The sequence below is a fragment of the Haematobia irritans genome, chromosome 1 (genome assembly GCF_050003625.1).
Source record: "Haematobia irritans isolate KBUSLIRL chromosome 1, ASM5000362v1, whole genome shotgun sequence".
Classification (NCBI taxonomy): Eukaryota; Metazoa; Arthropoda; class Insecta; order Diptera; family Muscidae; genus Haematobia; species Haematobia irritans.
Window position 1 is genome coordinate 132,854,560 of NC_134397.1, and position 17,230 is coordinate 132,871,789.

The 17,230-nt window shown below is 34.9% G+C and overlaps 1 protein-coding gene across 1 annotated transcript in view; it reads right to left on the bottom strand.

Annotated features, from left to right (window-relative positions):
* Positions 1 to 16,913, bottom strand: part of amon (prohormone processing protease amontillado) — a 296,714-nt gene extending 279,801 nt beyond the window's left edge. Inside the window, exon 1 of the mRNA XM_075291666.1 lies at positions 15,749 to 16,913. Within this exon, the coding sequence (XP_075147781.1) occupies positions 15,749 to 16,027 (279 nt within the window). The 5' untranslated portion in view covers positions 16,028 to 16,913. The remainder of the gene's footprint in view (positions 1 to 15,748) is intronic.
* Positions 16,914 to 17,230: the final 317 nt, after the last annotated feature.

The window sequence follows — 17,230 nt, forward strand, 5'->3', positions numbered from 1 at the left end:
GCTCCAAGCTACTAAACACATATATGTTTATAGGCTATTTCTAAATTAATATATGTTTGCATCCAAGCATATTATAGTTACAAACATTTTATGTCCCAAACATAATATGTTCTAACATATTAACATATATGTCCCAAACATGTTATGCTAGTTTATGAACATTATATGCTTGCACTCAATAATATTGTGTTTAAAAATGTGTGTTCCAAACATATAATGTTTATAGCCAAACATATGAAAAACAGTCTTTTTCATCCGTGTATGAACCCCATTAAAATCTGTCCTACGAAATGAAACTAAAGCATATCAATCGACCCTAAAACAAAATTGGAGCTCATTTTCACTTTTGATTTAAAATACCGTGTGAAAATTTACTCTAACTGATCGAAAATATTATAATAGGCTGTATGAAAATGTACCCCAGGAAAATGAGCCTCAAAACCCAATTAGACAGGGCCACAAATGAGGGGAAACGCTTTGAAATAAATATGAGCCCGATGAAAATTAAGCCCAAATAAAATGTAACTGAAGCGGCGGTATGAAATTGACCCAGGAAAATTAGCCCCAAAATCCACCAAATGAAACAGGGCCCCAAATGTGACTCATATTCATTAAATAACTGAGACCTAACAACATATGTTTCTTAGTCCATATGTTTCTTAGTCAACACATAGACCAATTAAATATAAGACATCTCAAGTGAATTCACAGCCCTGTAGTTTGTCTACACCAGGGTTGGCCTGTCACAAACTGTGACTTTTGCGACATACGTTTGCGACGGTATAATACGTATGTCGCAAAAGTCGTAAGCCTACTGTAGAAAACCAAATTTTGAATAGAAGAAATCCTGAACATTTTTTAATTTAGTTTGACAGCATTTGCTGTGAGTTTCTGCAGAAATTTGTGAAAGTTTTCCCATGGTCAAGCCTATTTTCTTAGGTGGTATCGAAATTCCCGTTAGTGAGTGTGTAAAATACCTTAGAGTTATATTGGACAGGAGACTGAACTTAAAGCTAAGAAAGGACGAGGAAATCCACGGTTACCCTGTACTCGTGCAAAAAGCAATAGGGAAAATGTGGGGACTAAAACCGAAAATTGTGAACATTCCTAAGAATTGAAACTTCTTCGCACCTACCATCGTCTTGGATATCATCGAATTCGCTGCCTAGCCGACGCGACTAAAGTATTTTCAGTTTGCGACTTTTGTTACTTTTTTACATTTACGACGCGTATGTGACGTTTACGACGTTTACAACTTTGCGACAGTCGCAAACCTAAAAAAGCTTGATACAGACCATCTCTGGTCTACACACCGTAGAGGGCTATTTTTGGTCTGTAATTGAGTGATTTTTTAATTTGGCTTTATTTTTGTTTTCTTGCCTTTGTTCTCTTGACGAAACACAAAATATTGTAAATGCTTATAAAATCCTATCCATCCACATCTTTTTTGTAATGCAAATTGACTGATTTGTACGGTAATTCTCGTTTTTCAAGAAGAAATTGAGTCACTTATGTTATAGCCCCATATAGACCGATCTCCCGAATTCACTCATTGGGTTTCTAGAAATCGTAGTTGTTGTCTAATTTGCCTGAAATTGAAAATCTGGAGGTTGCTGGAGGTTGTTTTGGACTATAACATAAATAGATAAAGGGTGATACGGTCAAAATTTGGTCAATATAAACTTGACGTATTTCTTTCAATTTTGCATTTAAAAAACCAGAACACCCCTCATTTTGAAGGTGTATGTGTGTGTAGAATGTTGCTCCTATTTTGATTTTGGAATTCACTCTTCAGTTGTCAAAATGCCGTCCAAGTAAGAAGAGCAGCGTATCAAAATTTTGCTCGCGCATCGCGAAAATCCGAGCTACTCGCACGCAAAGCTGGCAAAATCGCTAAAAGTTGCCAAATCAACCGTTACAAATGTAATGAAAGTGTTTGGGGAACGTTTGTCGACAGCCAGGAAATCTGGATCGGGGGGAAATCGAAAACCGGAAGCCGCTGAGACGACAAAGTGAGTTGCCGGTAGTTTCAAACGAAACCCTAACCTCTCTCTCCGAGATGCCGCAAATAAGCTGGGTGTATCGGCTACAACCGTGCATCGAGCCAAAACCGAGCCGGACTATCGACTTACAAGGAGCTAGTGACTCCAAATCGCGATGATAAACAAAATGCGACGGCCAAAGCGCGATCCCGGAGGTTGTACACGACGATGCTGACGAAGTTTGACTGCGTGGTAATGGACGACGAAACCTACGTCAAAGCCGACTACAAGCAGCTTCCGGGACAGTAGTTTTATACGGCAAAAGGAAGGGGAAAGGTAGCAGATATTTTCAAGCACATAAAACTGTCAAAGTTCGCAAAGAAATATCTGGTTTGGCAAGCCATCTGTACCTGTGGCTTGAAAAGCAGCATTTTCATAGCTTCCGGGACTGTCAACCAAGAAATTTACGTGAAAGAGTGTTTGAATAAACGTCTGCTGCCTTTCCTGAAGAAACACGGTTGTTCCTTACTGTTTTGGCCGGATTTGGCATCTTGCCATTACGGTAAAAAGGCCATGGAGTGATACGCCGCCAAAAACGTGCAGGTGGTTCCCAAGGACAAGGACCCTCCCAACACGCCAGAGCTCCGCCCAATTGAGAAATACTGGGCTATTGTCAATCGGAACCTAAAGAAGACCAAACAAACTGCTAAGGACGAGCACCAGTTCAAGGCAAACTGGCTTTCTGCGGCGAAGAAGGTGGACAAGGTGGCTGTACAAAATCTGATGGCAGGTGTCAAGCGTGAGGCCCGGCAATTCGGATTTGGAAAAGCGAAAGCCTAACTGAATATTTTCCTAATTTTATACTAATTGAACTTGAAAAAGCAATTTAATTTGATTTTTTAAATAAACGATTTCACCGATTTACACGCGTTTTCCCTTGACCAAATTTTGACCGTATCACCCTTTATGCAAGAAATGATTTTATTGTTTGGGATTCTAGAAACCGTAGTTTTTATCCAATTTGCATGAAATTAGAAATCTAGAGGTATTTTAGGAGCATAAAAAGGTGCGCCGAAAACGGTGAGTATCGGTCCATGTTTTAGTATAGCCTCCATAAGACCGATCTCCCGATTTCACTCATTGGGTTTCTAGAAACCGTAGTTTTTATCTGATTTGCCTGAAATTGTAAATATACTGATATTTTAGACTCACAAAAACATGTATCGTATTTAGTATTTTTCGGTCCATATGATAAAGCCTCTTTATAGACCGATTTCACTTCTTGAGGGTGTAGAAGGCGCACTGTACCCATGTTCTGTAATTCTCACATTAATAATTTACTCACATGGTATATCAAAGATGAAACAGAAACAAGAGGAATTTAAACAAAATTTTGTTTCTCACATTGAACTGTTTCTGCAACTTTGTGATTCGAGAAAATGATGTCATGTGTCAAAAATTGTTCGATTTATCGGAAAAATTTTGTGAAAAGTGTTGCTGTAATGCTACGAATCGAGCAATTTATGCTGTCAATATTATTCACAACAAGAAGCCTTGTGAGATCCAAAACATGTTTGTTTTTAAGAAATATTTAGGCTTTCGCTTTTCCAAATCCGAATTGCCGGGCCTCACGCTTGACACCTGCCATCAGATTTTGTACAGCCACCTTGTCCACCTTCTTCGCCGCAGAAAGCCAGTTTGCCTTGAACTGCTGCTCGTCCTTAGCAGTTTTTGTTGGTCTTCTTTAGGTTCCGCTTGACAATAGCCCAGTATTTCTCAATTGGGCGGAGCTCTGGCGTGTTGGGAGGGTTCTTGTCCTTGGGAACCACCTGCTCGTTGTTGACGGCGTACCACTCCATGGCCTTTTTACCGTAATGGCAAGATGCCAAATCCGACCAAAACAGTACGGAACGACCGTGTTTCTTCATGAAAGGCAGCAGACGTTTATTCAAACACTCTTTCACGTAAATTTCGTGGTTGACAGTCCTGGAAGCTTGAAAATGCTGCTTTTCAAGCCACAGGTACAGATGGCTTGCCAAACCAGATATTTCTTTGCGAACTTTGACAGTTTTATGTGCTTGAAAATATCTGCTACCTTTCCCGTTCCTTTTGCCGTATAAAACTCCTGTCCCGGAAGCTGCTTGTAGTCGGCTTTGACGTAGGTTTCGTCGTCCATTATCACGAAGTCAAACTTCGTCAGCCTCGTCGGGGATCGCGCTTTGGCCGCCGTATTTTATTTATCATCGCGATTTGGAGTCACTACCTTCTTGTAAGTCGATAGTCCGGCTCGTTTTTTGGCTCGATGCACGGTTGTAGACGATACACCCAGCTTATTTGCGGCATCTCGGAGAGAGAGGTTAGGGTTTCGCTTGAAACTACCGTCAACTATCTTTGTCGTCTCAGCGGCTTCCGGTTTTCGATTTCTTCTTGGCTGTCGACAAACGTTCCCCAAACACTTTAATTACATTTGTAACGGTTGATTTGGCAACTTTTAGCGATTTTGCCAGCTTTGCGTGCGAGTAGCTCGGATTTTCGCGATGCGCGAGCAACATTTTGATACGCTGCTCTTCTTGCTTGGACGGCATTTTGACAACTGAAGAGTGAATTCCAAAATCAAAATAGGAGCAACATTCTACACACACACACACCTTCAAAATGAGGGTTTTTTAAATGCAAAATTTAAAGAAATACGTCAAGTTTATATTGACCAAATTTTGACCGTATCACCCTTTAAAACACGAATGCAAATTTTGCTTAGCGATCCAGACTTCCTGTCTGTCGACAAACGTTCCCCAAACACTTTAATTACATTTGTAACGGTTGATTTGGCAACTTTTAGCGATTTTGCCAGATTTGCGTGCGAGTAGCTCGGATTTTCGCGATGCGCGAGCAAAATTTTGATACGCTGCTCTTCTTGCTTGGACGGCATTTTGACAACTGAAGAGTGAATTCTAAAATCAAAATAGGAGCAACATTCTACACACACACACCTTCAAAATGAGGGTTTTTTAAATGCAAAATTGAAAGAAATACGTCAAGTTTATATTGCCCAATTTTGACCGTATCACCCTTTAAAACACGAATGCAAATTTTGCTTAGCATAGAAGACGCATTTCTCGATACATTTTTCAATGAAGTCGTATTGTCCTTAAAATTAAGTGATTTCACTTAAAAATGGGTATCATAACATGAACGAAAAAATGTTTGGGCTTCCAAAGATTTGGTCTTTACTTTAAAGACTTTGGTATTGATTCCAAGCCAAAGACGCGGGGAATTCAAGTGACTATACTTTTTAAACACAATTCTCTTTTAAATTTGCGTACTTGAATCTAGGAAGCATATTTTAATTTTGCGTTTTCATCGTTTTTTTCTTCATATGCTATCAAAGCCCTTTAAAACCATGTCAACGACAACTTTAGTTTCCGAATTCAGACTCGGCTTCTAGTGGAAATTATGCTATGTTTGAAGTAAAAACGTCCTTAAAGTAAAGAAAAATGTCCTATTTTTTAACACTTTTTGCTTTGTAGTCAAGATTCAAAAAGACAACAAATTTAAAGACAATTTCGTCAATTTTAAAGTATTTTTCCGAATTCTTAAAGTCAATTTGACTTTAGTCCAAAAAAAATCGTTCATATTATGATACCCATTTTTAAGTCGAATAACTTAATTATAAAGACAAAATGACTTCATTGAAAAGTTTATCGACTTTTGGATAAGGGAAAAAAAACTTTATATCAGAGACATGTATCTTCTATGCTAAGCAAAATTTGCATTCGTATTTTAAGGACATGATGTCTTTGGCCTCACGACAATATTTCAAATCAGATACTATTTTATTCTCTTATCCGTCGTTGACACTATCGGTTTGTTTCTTAATAGGGTTTCATTTCTGGCAAGCTGTATATTATTGATGTGATTCCAGACATATTTCATATTTATTTAATAATGAAATAAATCCCCAACTTTGTGAACGTATTTCATTTTTATACCCACCACCATAGGATTGGGGGTATATTAACTTTGTCATTCCGTTTGTAACACATCGAAATATTGTTCTAAGACCCCATAAAGTATATATATTCTGGGTCATGGTGAAATTTTGAGTCGATCTAAGCATGTCCGTCTGTCCGTCTGTTGAAATCACGCTAACTTCCGAACGAAACAAGCTATCGACTTGAAACTTGGCACAAGTAGTTGTTATTGATGTAGATCAGATGGTATTGCAAATGGGCCATATCGGTCCACTTTTACGTATAGCCCCCATATAAACGGACCCTCAGATTTGGCTTGCGGAGCTTCTATGAGAAGCATATTTCATCCGATCCGGCTGAAATTTGGTACATGGTGTTGGTATTTGGTCTCTAACATCCGTGCAAAAATTGGTACACATCGGTTCATAATTATATATAGCCCCCATACAAACCGATCCCCAGGTTTGGCTTGCGGAGCCTCTAAGGGAAACAAATTTCATCCGATCCGTCTGAAATGTAGTACATCGTTTTGGTATTTGGTCTCTAACAACCATGCAAAATTGGTCCACATCGATCCATAATTATATATAGCCCCCATATAAACCGATCCCCAGATTTGGCTTGTGGAGCCTCAAAGAGAAGCAAATTTCATCCGATCCGGCTGAAATTTGGTACATGGTGTTAGTATATAGTCTCTGACAACCATGCAAAAATTGGTCCACATCGGTCTATAATTTTCATTTCTATAGAAAATTTTGTCAAAACTTTAGTTCTATAGAAAATGCTGTTAAAATTTTATTTCTATAGAAAATGTTGTCAACATTTTATTTCTATAGAAAATTTTGTTAAAATTTTATTTATTTACAATCCACGGGGTAGGGTACGTAAGCTTCGGCCGGGCCGAACTTACGTTCGTATATACTTGTTCATTTTAGGGACTTACTTCATTGAGCCCTGGCAAAAAACATGGTTGGGTACCATTCAGAATTAACTATCTGCGTTGTCCTCTTCCGAAAAAACAAGCGATCATTTGCTTGGAAACTATTGTTGAATTTGGCTCATGCACGCACTGTTGTTGAGTTAATCCACATCCAAAGTTTAACAAATAATCACGATTTAATTCCATTTTTTTAGGCGAGATCAGTGTTGCCAGTATTTTCTGCCAATTGTTCCCAAATTGGGACGCTTTCGTCTCCAAAAATCTCCAATTAAAATTAAAATTCCTCACAAAATCCCCAATAAATTTTTGACAAGTTTTTACGAAAAAGATAAACAAATTGGTTCTGATGTAGAAAATCAAGACCAAGATTTCGAAACATAAAACCAGGAGACCGGTGAATGCCCGTAAAATGAAATTCGGATTTCGATCACTTTGTGTTAATGAACGAAAATTTATTTCTAAATATACAAATAATACATTTGGGTATAGGATCTTCACCATTTCTACATTTATGGGATTTATTGACCAAATCAGTGAGGAACAGTGATGGGCGAGCAACATTTAGGCTCGAGTCTTCGCGAAATGATTTAACAATTGCAGAAAAATGACTTGGCCTAGCTGAGTAGTTTTAGCGCGTGGGCCCCAAAATAAAGTCTAATGTCCAATTCTTCTAGCCCCCATGATTTGCGCAGTGCATCTCTTTTAATATACAGAAATAAAAAGAATTTCGTGTGATACCAAATACATTTTTTAAATCTCCACAAAAATTCCCAAATTTATGGAAATTCCGCACCAAATTTCCAAGTCACCAATTCAAAAATTTCGTCCCCATCCACGAATCCTTTAAGATGCTGTAAATAGCTTAAAATTGCTCCTTTCGATGGGCCGAACAAAATGACGTGCTTCGAAACTCCTAAACTAAATAAATAAATTAAAAATCGTGACAGCTGATGAATCGTGGATTTGTGCGTATGAGCCCGAAAGTAAATAGAAGTCGACTGCATGGGTGTTCCAAGATAAGCTAAATCCATCAAAAGTTGCTCGCGTATGAAGCATTTCCAAGCAAATAATCGCCTGTTTTTTTCGGATAAACTTGACATTTCGCAATCGTACCATAAGAGTACACAACCATTTTTTTGCAAATTGTCTTCCAAGAAATCAAGAAAACCAACCGCCGATTAAGGATCACTCTTCACCATAAGTATGCGAGCTCTAACACCCAAAAAAAAGTGAACCCTCCGTGGAAGAAAATGTAGGTTTATTTTAGAAAATTTTAACTAAAATAGTTTTCTAATTGCAACATGTTACAAATAAGTTAATACTTTTTGTCAAATTGAGGAAAATTTATTAAAAATAATTAATTTTTTTCTTGTTTAAGAAAATTTCATATGTTGAAAGAAAAATTTAATTTAAAAATTTTTTAAAATGTCTTTAGCGCTATACGAAGTTCATGACAGGTACAATTTTAGTAAACTTTACTCATTTGAGAGACTTATGCACTCAATTTAAGCAAACTTCTGCCATTTTAGGAAAAAAATTTTTAGTAAAATTGTGCACTATATTTGTATACATCTTTTTTTCTTATTTTTAGTTCACGTCATTAAAGTTAGCAAAAAATTATTCAAATAAGGAACATTTACTCATATTGTGCAAAATTTAACTAAAATAAACTAATCTTCATGAACTAAAATAAAGTTCAGTTGGCATTAGAGCCCCTTTTTTCTGGGTGCATAGATCGGCGCAAACAACTGCAGTTTTGAGCACTCAAAACATTTGATAGGTCAACTCGTATAGTCTTGATGTATGACTTCTTTTCATTCTGGTATGTAAAAAATAATTTGAGAGGTCAACGTTTTCCGACACCTGAAGAAGCGGTCAGTCTCAGTCAGAGTGGCAAAAATGCTTCGACAAAAGGTTTAAACACATGCAAAATCTATGTTATAGGTCTTAATGGGGAATATTTTCAAAAGCAATAAAGCGATTTTCGATGATTAATGGTTGCATTTGTTCTATAATCTTGAAATATAAAAGGCAACTCTCGTATTATAATTTTATTTATTCTTTTATCAATTTGTGTTAGCCATAACAATAAACGAGTTTTTGCTCATTTTTTTTTTTTTAATTTAAAAATCAAATATATGCAAATGGGTTCAAGTCTTTAAAACAATGACTAAATCCCATATTTTGTATTTTTCACAATACGAATGCAACATATGGTTGTATCATTTTTTCAGACAAAAAATAAAACCAATTCACATATGGGTAGAACCAAAATTGAGCACCTTAGTAAAAACTGTCACATAAACTCAAGGTCATAAACAATAGAACAAAAGCCGTTAAGAATGCCGCAAAAGCCACTCAAAATGTTTCGATATCAACGAAATAATTCCAAATATATACCAGACACCAAGCCTAAAAATATGCTATAAAATATTTGCATGCAAATGATGCCCAAAAATATGCCAATATAAGTTGAAGCTTAACCGATATCAAGCATATAGACAGTTAACCAAAAAAAAAACAAATTCCTACTATATATTCTAAAATTAACATTTTGATTGAATTTCAGATCACATACACATCACTACCACCACAACATACACATACACAAGGAACTCTAACTCTTGTCTTTGCTCTAACTCATCCATACGTTGAACATATGGAAAGTGAAACCAAATGAGATGAGAAAATATATCGATGAAATTCTCCAATGGGAAAAGGGTTGAAACATTTCACAAACATAGAAGAAAGTTTGTGGCAAAATATTCGACTTTGCATGTCATTGAATTATAAAGTGGCTTATGCGGTTTGTGGTTTCTTTTGACTGGTTTGTTCATTCCTTGTGAATAGGCCATAATCATGGCATCACCGCTCTCACACTGTTCTTAAATACGAAGATTGCTATGAGTTTTGAAGCTTTGAATTTTTTTACCAAAAAAATGTACATATATTCCTACCATATGTTATGGTAACATATAAACGAAGCGAATTTTTACACAAACGAAAATTATTTTTCTCTTTTTTAGGAATATTCTTTAAAGCAGTATATCCTGATTGGAGGCAATCAGGCTACCCTCAATTTAAATTTGTTTGAAATTTCACTATGGATATTTTTGCTTGCAATATGGCTATTTTTTATACCCTCCACCATAGGAGGGTATATTAACTTTGCCATTCCTTTTGAAACACATTGAAATGTTGGTCTAAAACCCCATTAAGTATATATAATCTGGGTCGTGGTGAAATTCCGAGTCGATCTACCGATGTCCGTCTGTTGAAATCGCTCTAACTTCCGAACGAAAGAAGCTGTCGACTTAAAATTTGGCACAAGTTATTATTGGTGGAGGTCGGATGGTATTTGCAAAATGGGCTATATCGGACCACTTTTAGGTATAGCCCCCATATACACCGATCCCTAGATTTAGCTTGCGGAGCAAATCAGAAAAACAAATTTCATCCGATCCGTTTGAAATTTGGTACGTGGTGTTAGTGTATGGCCTCTATAAACCGATCCCCAGATTTGAGGAACAATTTTCATTTGATTCGATTGTACGTTTTGTTTGTATATGTCCACTCTGAAAAATATATTGTCGTGAGGCCAAAGATTTCATGTCCTTAAAATACGAATGCAAATTTTGCTTAGCATAGAAGACGCATTTTCCTAATGTAAAGTTTTTTTCCTTGTCCAAAAGTCGATAAACTTTTCAATGAAGTCGTATTGTCCTTATAATTAAGTGATTTGGCTTAAAAATGGGTATCATAACATGGAAAAAAAACTTTTGGGCTAAATTCAACTTGACTTTAATAATCCATAAAAATTCTTTAAAATTAATGAAATTGTCTTTAAATTTGTTGTCTTTTTGCTTATTGACTACAAAGCAAAAAATCGTTCAAAAATAGGACATGTTTTTCAACACTTTATTTTAAAGACTTTTTTATAACATAATTTCTACTGAAAGTCGAGTCTGTATTTGGAAAATAAAGTTGTCGTTAACTCGTTTTTAAAGGACTTTGATAGCATATGAAGAAAAAAGCTGAAAAAACGAAAAATTCAAATTTGCTTCCTAGAAGCAAGTACACAAATCCCAAACTTACTTGTATTCTGCGCTTCTTTGGCTCGGAATCAGTACCAAAATTATTAAAGTAAAGACAAAATCTTTGGAACAGGGCATGCTTTTTTTTCAGTGCACTAACAATCATGCAAAAATTAGTCCATATCTGTCCATAATTGTATATAGCACCTATATAAACCGATCCCCAGATTTGGTTTTCGGAGCTTCTTGTACAAGAAAATTTCATCCGATTCGGTCGAAATTTGGTACGTTGTGTTTATATAGGGCCTCCAACAACCATGGCCCTGCTAAAATTTGGTACTAATTATGCGAAAATTGGTCTATATCCGTTCATAGTTATATACAGGGCTGTGGAGTCGGGCCGGAGCCGGAGTCTTGGAGTCGGAGTCTGAAGATTTGGCTGGAGTCGGAGTCGGAGCGGGAGTCGTAGAAATTTTGCTCGACTGCGACTCCGGCGAAACAAACTGAAAACACTTCCTATCTTAGTAACTAAAGAAATATTTCGACAAATTAGATTCCATTAGTATTTTTAATCGAACAACGAAAAACGAAGTAATGGATTTCAGGTCATTCAAAGTATATTTATATGGGTGGAATTTCACGGTGATATAAAAAGTAGGTTTTACTAGAATATGGGCCGAATAGATCAATTGTATTGTCCATTTTTAACATATTAAAAATCGATTTTTTTTACCATATATGTAGTCTTGATAAAGGTACAATTTTAAGACAATATAGCAGTAGAACTTAACGTTCTAAATTTTTTGGCAGGCATGTCGAGTTCGAAGATTGGCCATACAGGACAAATTTGTGATATAACACCTACATATAAACCCATCTTCCGATTTGTTTTAAGAAGTTTTTCCCATTTTGCAAAATTTTATTTCTGTAGAAAATTTTGTCAAAATTTTATTTCTGTAGAAAATTTTGTCAAAATTTTATTTCAGTGAAAATTTTGTCAAAATGTTATTTCTATAGAAAATTTTGTCAAAATTGTATTTCTATAGAAAATTATGTCAAAATGTTATTTCTATAGAAAATTTTGTGAAAAATTAATTTCTATAGAAATTTTTATCAAAATATTATTTCCATTGAAAATGTCAAAAATTTCTATAGAAAATTTTTTCAAAATTTTATTTCTATAGAAAATTTTGTCACAAAGAAGTACCTCTTTGCAAAATCTACCAAACGAATGTGCTATAGACAATATTCAAAAATGTTAAGATCCTGTTATAAAAACTAAAATATCCTAATTTGAGAATATGTATATTTCTTCAATGTCCGCTTTTTATAATTTTTAGAGTTGAGGTGTGAGAAACGTTCACATTTAGGGCAGAATAACTTTTTATAGAGTAATTGTGATGAAAAATAAAATGACTCGCGGTCGTGCCACGGTGCTTTTGGCAGTCGAAATAATGTCCATAACTGATAGACCATTTATAAATCGATGTTTCACGATTTTATTTCTATAGAAACAATATTCGTAACTGTCCATCTATTCCTGTCATCTGTTGTATGGTAGTGCTTATTTAAAATTCCGCCCGTCCTAATTTTTGGCAGTTTATGTTTGTTTTCTATATCCGACACATTACATTTTTTAACATCTAAACTTTCTGTCTGATTAGCCCGACATTTTGATTTTTATGTATTTTTCTTTTTTATATAGATTTATGTTTTATAAAATGCTTATATAGATTAATTCTAGAATTTTACTTCTTAAACTTCTGGAAGCCTAATTATTTTTTGAATTTTTTTGTTTTTATATAGTCTTGTGTCGTATTTTAATTTATTGGCCTGATATTAAAATGTAGAGTTCTTTACATCCCTAAAATGCTGAGATTTGTCGTCGAGTCGTATCAACGTTTTAAATTAGGGTTCTTTAAAATGAGATTTAGGTACACCACCTGGAGTCGACTCCGGAATCGGAGTCAGAGTCGAGGCTAATAAGAAATGCTGGAGTCGGAGTCGAGCAAAATTGACTCGACTCCACAGCCCTGGTTATAGATAGCATCCATATAAACCTTACTCTAAACCTTACTTTTTCCAAACATAAAATTCCATGAACTAAAATAAAGTTAAATTGGCATTAGTGAAATAGAGAGTCCACTTGTTTTGAGTGCATATGGACAAACTTACAATTTAGAAGTTTTAAGATATGGAGAAGGGTACATAAGACTCGGCCTGGCTGAACCTACGGCCATATATACTTGATTTTTATTGAAAAAGGACATTTAAAATATTGAACTAATTTATACCACATTTTATGAAAAGCAAATAAGACTTGTTGCTCTATTTTTTTTTTTAATCTGCTCCTTTTAGCTGAATGCAAATTTAAAATATTCTTCAAGTACATGCCAATTTTCTAATATTCTTTCAATACATTTTTGCAGAAATAATATACTCTTATATCTGACGTTATCAAAATATCTTTCGCTTTTCCTCATTTAGCGTTTCTTGAAACTGTTCTAACTGGCCACATCTTTTTGAGCTTGCAGAGACATATGTCTCAATTTGTCGTATTATTACTTCTGGTGCTCTTGGCAATTGTAGTCGCCACATTACTTGATCTATCTTTTTATCTAAAAATAATACAATTTCCATTAAATAGATTATAACTTTCTTCGAATATAACTACACTGTTAGAAAAATATGTTTTTCATATGTTCCGATAGAAACAAAATGTGTTTCGGGCACAATTTTAAAACACAATATATTTAAGTGCAAACATGTAATGTTCCTAAACTAACACCAAATGTTTGGAACATCTATGTTAATATGTTAGAATATATTATGTTTGGGGCATGAATGTTTCATAAAAATCATATGTGTGAAAGCAAACATATATAAATTTACAAATTTCGACTAAACATACATATGTTGTGATATTTCATTCAAAGCGACAGAGAGAGTAACATATAGAGAAAGAAATAGAGATGGAAACCGGGAGGGTTGACGAAAGATATCAACATAACACAGCGAAAGAACCAAAAGAGAATAATTTCTGTGAAACCGCTTGTATGTTGTTTCGGAAAACTGTTTTATGATAAGGCCAAAACTTTGATATGCTTAAGTCTAAATATTATTTAAGAGAATAGAAATCAAGTGTCTTCACAAAAATAACTAAAGGACACAATACTCTTTTTCGAGTTGGGACAGTAAAATGAAATAAGGAGGAAATAGTGAAAAATTACACAGTAAAATGTATAAAAACAAAGTTTAGTTCCTCTTTATTAATAAGTAGTCCACGAGGAGTTGACGTACACCTTCAAATATAAAAGCGGGCATTAAGTTCGAGTTTTGCAGCTAAAACAATTTAAAAAGTTTATTTTCTTTAAAATGAATTATGTAAGAAATATAGAAGGCATTTAAGAGCGATGGTGTTAAATGCTAGTAAAAACTGTTCACGCCTAACTAAATTTATGTTTATATTATAAAATTATTTATGTATGTTTATACTCGACTCCACGTTCTTCTTTTGTTAGAGTTTTTGAATTCCTTCAAAATTTTAAAGTTTTGTACCAAAAACAGTTTTTTGTTACAAAATTGTTATTTGCAATAAAAAAATAATATTTTATCCAAAAATCAGTCAATTTCGTTTATATATAAATCTTTAATAACGCACATTTCGAAGTTTCATTATAAAAATTTAATGTAGTATAAATATAAATGTGTAAATTAAAAAAAAAAGTGTTCGGTCGGAGCAGGGATTGAACCCACGACCCTTTGCATGCAAGGCAGACATGCTAACCACTGCTCCACGTGGCAAACAAATGTATGTTTCTGTTAAATAATGTTATGTTTGCATGGGCTCGTGGGTGCTGCAAACTATGCTATATAAATATAACTTATAACGATAAATATCTACTGGTGACAGCTACGTAGCCCAGTGGATAGTGTGTTGGCTTACAAACTGTATGGTCCTCGGTTCGATTCTCCGTGCAGGCGAAAGGTAAAATTTAAAAAATGTATAAAAGTGAATAATTTCTTCAACATTATTTGTATTACAGAAAAAGGTGCCAAGAACTAAACTATTTCGTGGAGGTGAAAATTACGAGTATGTTAGGGAATGAGCACAATCGTCTTTACGAAAAATTCTTCCAAGCATATAACATTTTTGGGCTCAAAATGCTTCCAAACATATAATATGTTCACATAAAACAAACATATTAATGTTTCGGCAGTATCCAATAATACATGTGCTTCCTGCAAAATATGTTTGGAACATATGTTAAAGAAGCGATTTTTTTTGAGGGTGTAGTTTTTCATGGTTTTCCAAAAAAAAAAAAATAAATAAAAAACCCCAACGTTTCAGGGGAATAAGAAAGATTTGTCCGTTTTCCCCACATACGATTTTAATCGATTTTTATTCCTCTGAATTATGGCAGTTCATATATTAGTTATTATACTTCATACCAATAATTTACGAATATTAATAAATATTAAATTTAAAATTTTACCCAAACAAAATGGGTCCGCCAGACCATTGCTCAATATTATATGGAACATTTTTTCCATTACAACCTAATATTTAAACACACATACACACATTCGTATGCTATGTAAACATTGACAACTGCAATAACAAGAATCATTGATTTTTCCCCATAGCAAAAAACGCTCTCCCTCTCTCCCACCAAAATACAACTCTTTACATGACCTTTTTGTTGTTTTTGTTTTTATTTTCTTTTTTTGGTTTCTTAGCTTTACTATAAAATTGTGTGTTTATTTTCGCCATTGAAGACATAATGATTTCTAGAAAAATAATGACAAAATACCACTTACCGCTCCAAGATTTTCAAAACCATATTTATGGGCAACTGAATGGGCGAAATCATTGTCGACACTACGCCGGAAACGAACCAGAAATGAACTAGTAAAGACGTCATTGCCTCCGGCTACTGGTCGTCGGCCATGCAATGGGGTATCAGGATTTCCTTTGCCAACGGCGGGTGTTGTCTTTATGGCGCCGCGGTCATTGCTGGTGGATCCCACTATGCCTAGGCTAAGGATGCATAGAAGCAATAAGCCCGTTATTGGGTGAACGCATGCTGTTAAAATCATTGCACGCGTTTTATAGTCTTAAATCGGAATCGCACACACACCCACACACTAATACACGACTGCGATTTAGAAAAACAAAAAATTTTTATGTTTTCTTACTAAATGAGGTTATGGTGGGAGAAAAAGAGTTTCTTCGATTTGGCACTTTAGACGATGGCGGGGTGGTAGAATGCTTACAATTGAAGTTTATTAAATTTTCTTTATTTTTTTAGGGGAATATGTAAAATTTTCGTTAATATTCTGAAGTATTTATTTCCTTCTTCTTTACGCTTTTCTTTTCTTGTTCTTTCTTTTGCTTTGTGTTGCTTTTTCTATTCACTTTGTTTTGTATATGTTCACTCACTTTACACCACCATAGGACAACTGATAACAACAATGACAGTTGTACTGTATATTTTTGACATTTACCAAAAAACAACACAAGAAATAAACGAAAATACCTGTCTCGTCTGTGTTCTCACAAAATACACCTCAATTTAATTTTGGCACCACAAACGCACACACACACTGCACCTATTATTGTAACGGATATTTACTCTCACGGGCACACACACACACGTGTATACATTGAGTATAGAAAATCACCACAAGCTGAAACTCTAGGGATTAGCGATAATGAATTCGTTTAGATTTTCTAACTTTCTTCACACTTTTTTTCTATTTAATTCACTTTTGTTCGTTTTCTTTAACTCCTCCTGATTTTCTAGCAACAAATTCGAAATGCTCAAATGAAAATGTTCCTCTTCTTTTCCTTTATTTCGGTTTGTCTGTTGGCTATTGGTCTTCTTCTTGCTTTTGTTTTAAGGTTCTGTGCGCTGTGTTAAACAGGTTGATTGGTTGTTTCGATGGCAGTTGTTAAGGGCTTCCGCCGTTTGCAACTTTACTGCTTTGCTTACCGAACAAAACTGCGGTCGATTGCCTATTCTCTTGTCTGACGTTACATGAAATTTTCAGTGTGTGCGGTCTTGCAGAAGGAGATGAATATTCCTATAGAGCTTTTTCGTTTGCTCTCCGAAAAGCTTTTTTCATTGATAATGTACTGTGTATGGTAGTTGTTGATATTAATGTACAGTATGCTTTTAGGCATACATACCTACATATGTATGCGAATTGTTGGTATTTACCCCATTCCTAGCAAATTCATTCCCACTTGTTAGCCCTCTTTGGAGGATTACCATCATAAGAGAATTATATATGATTTTA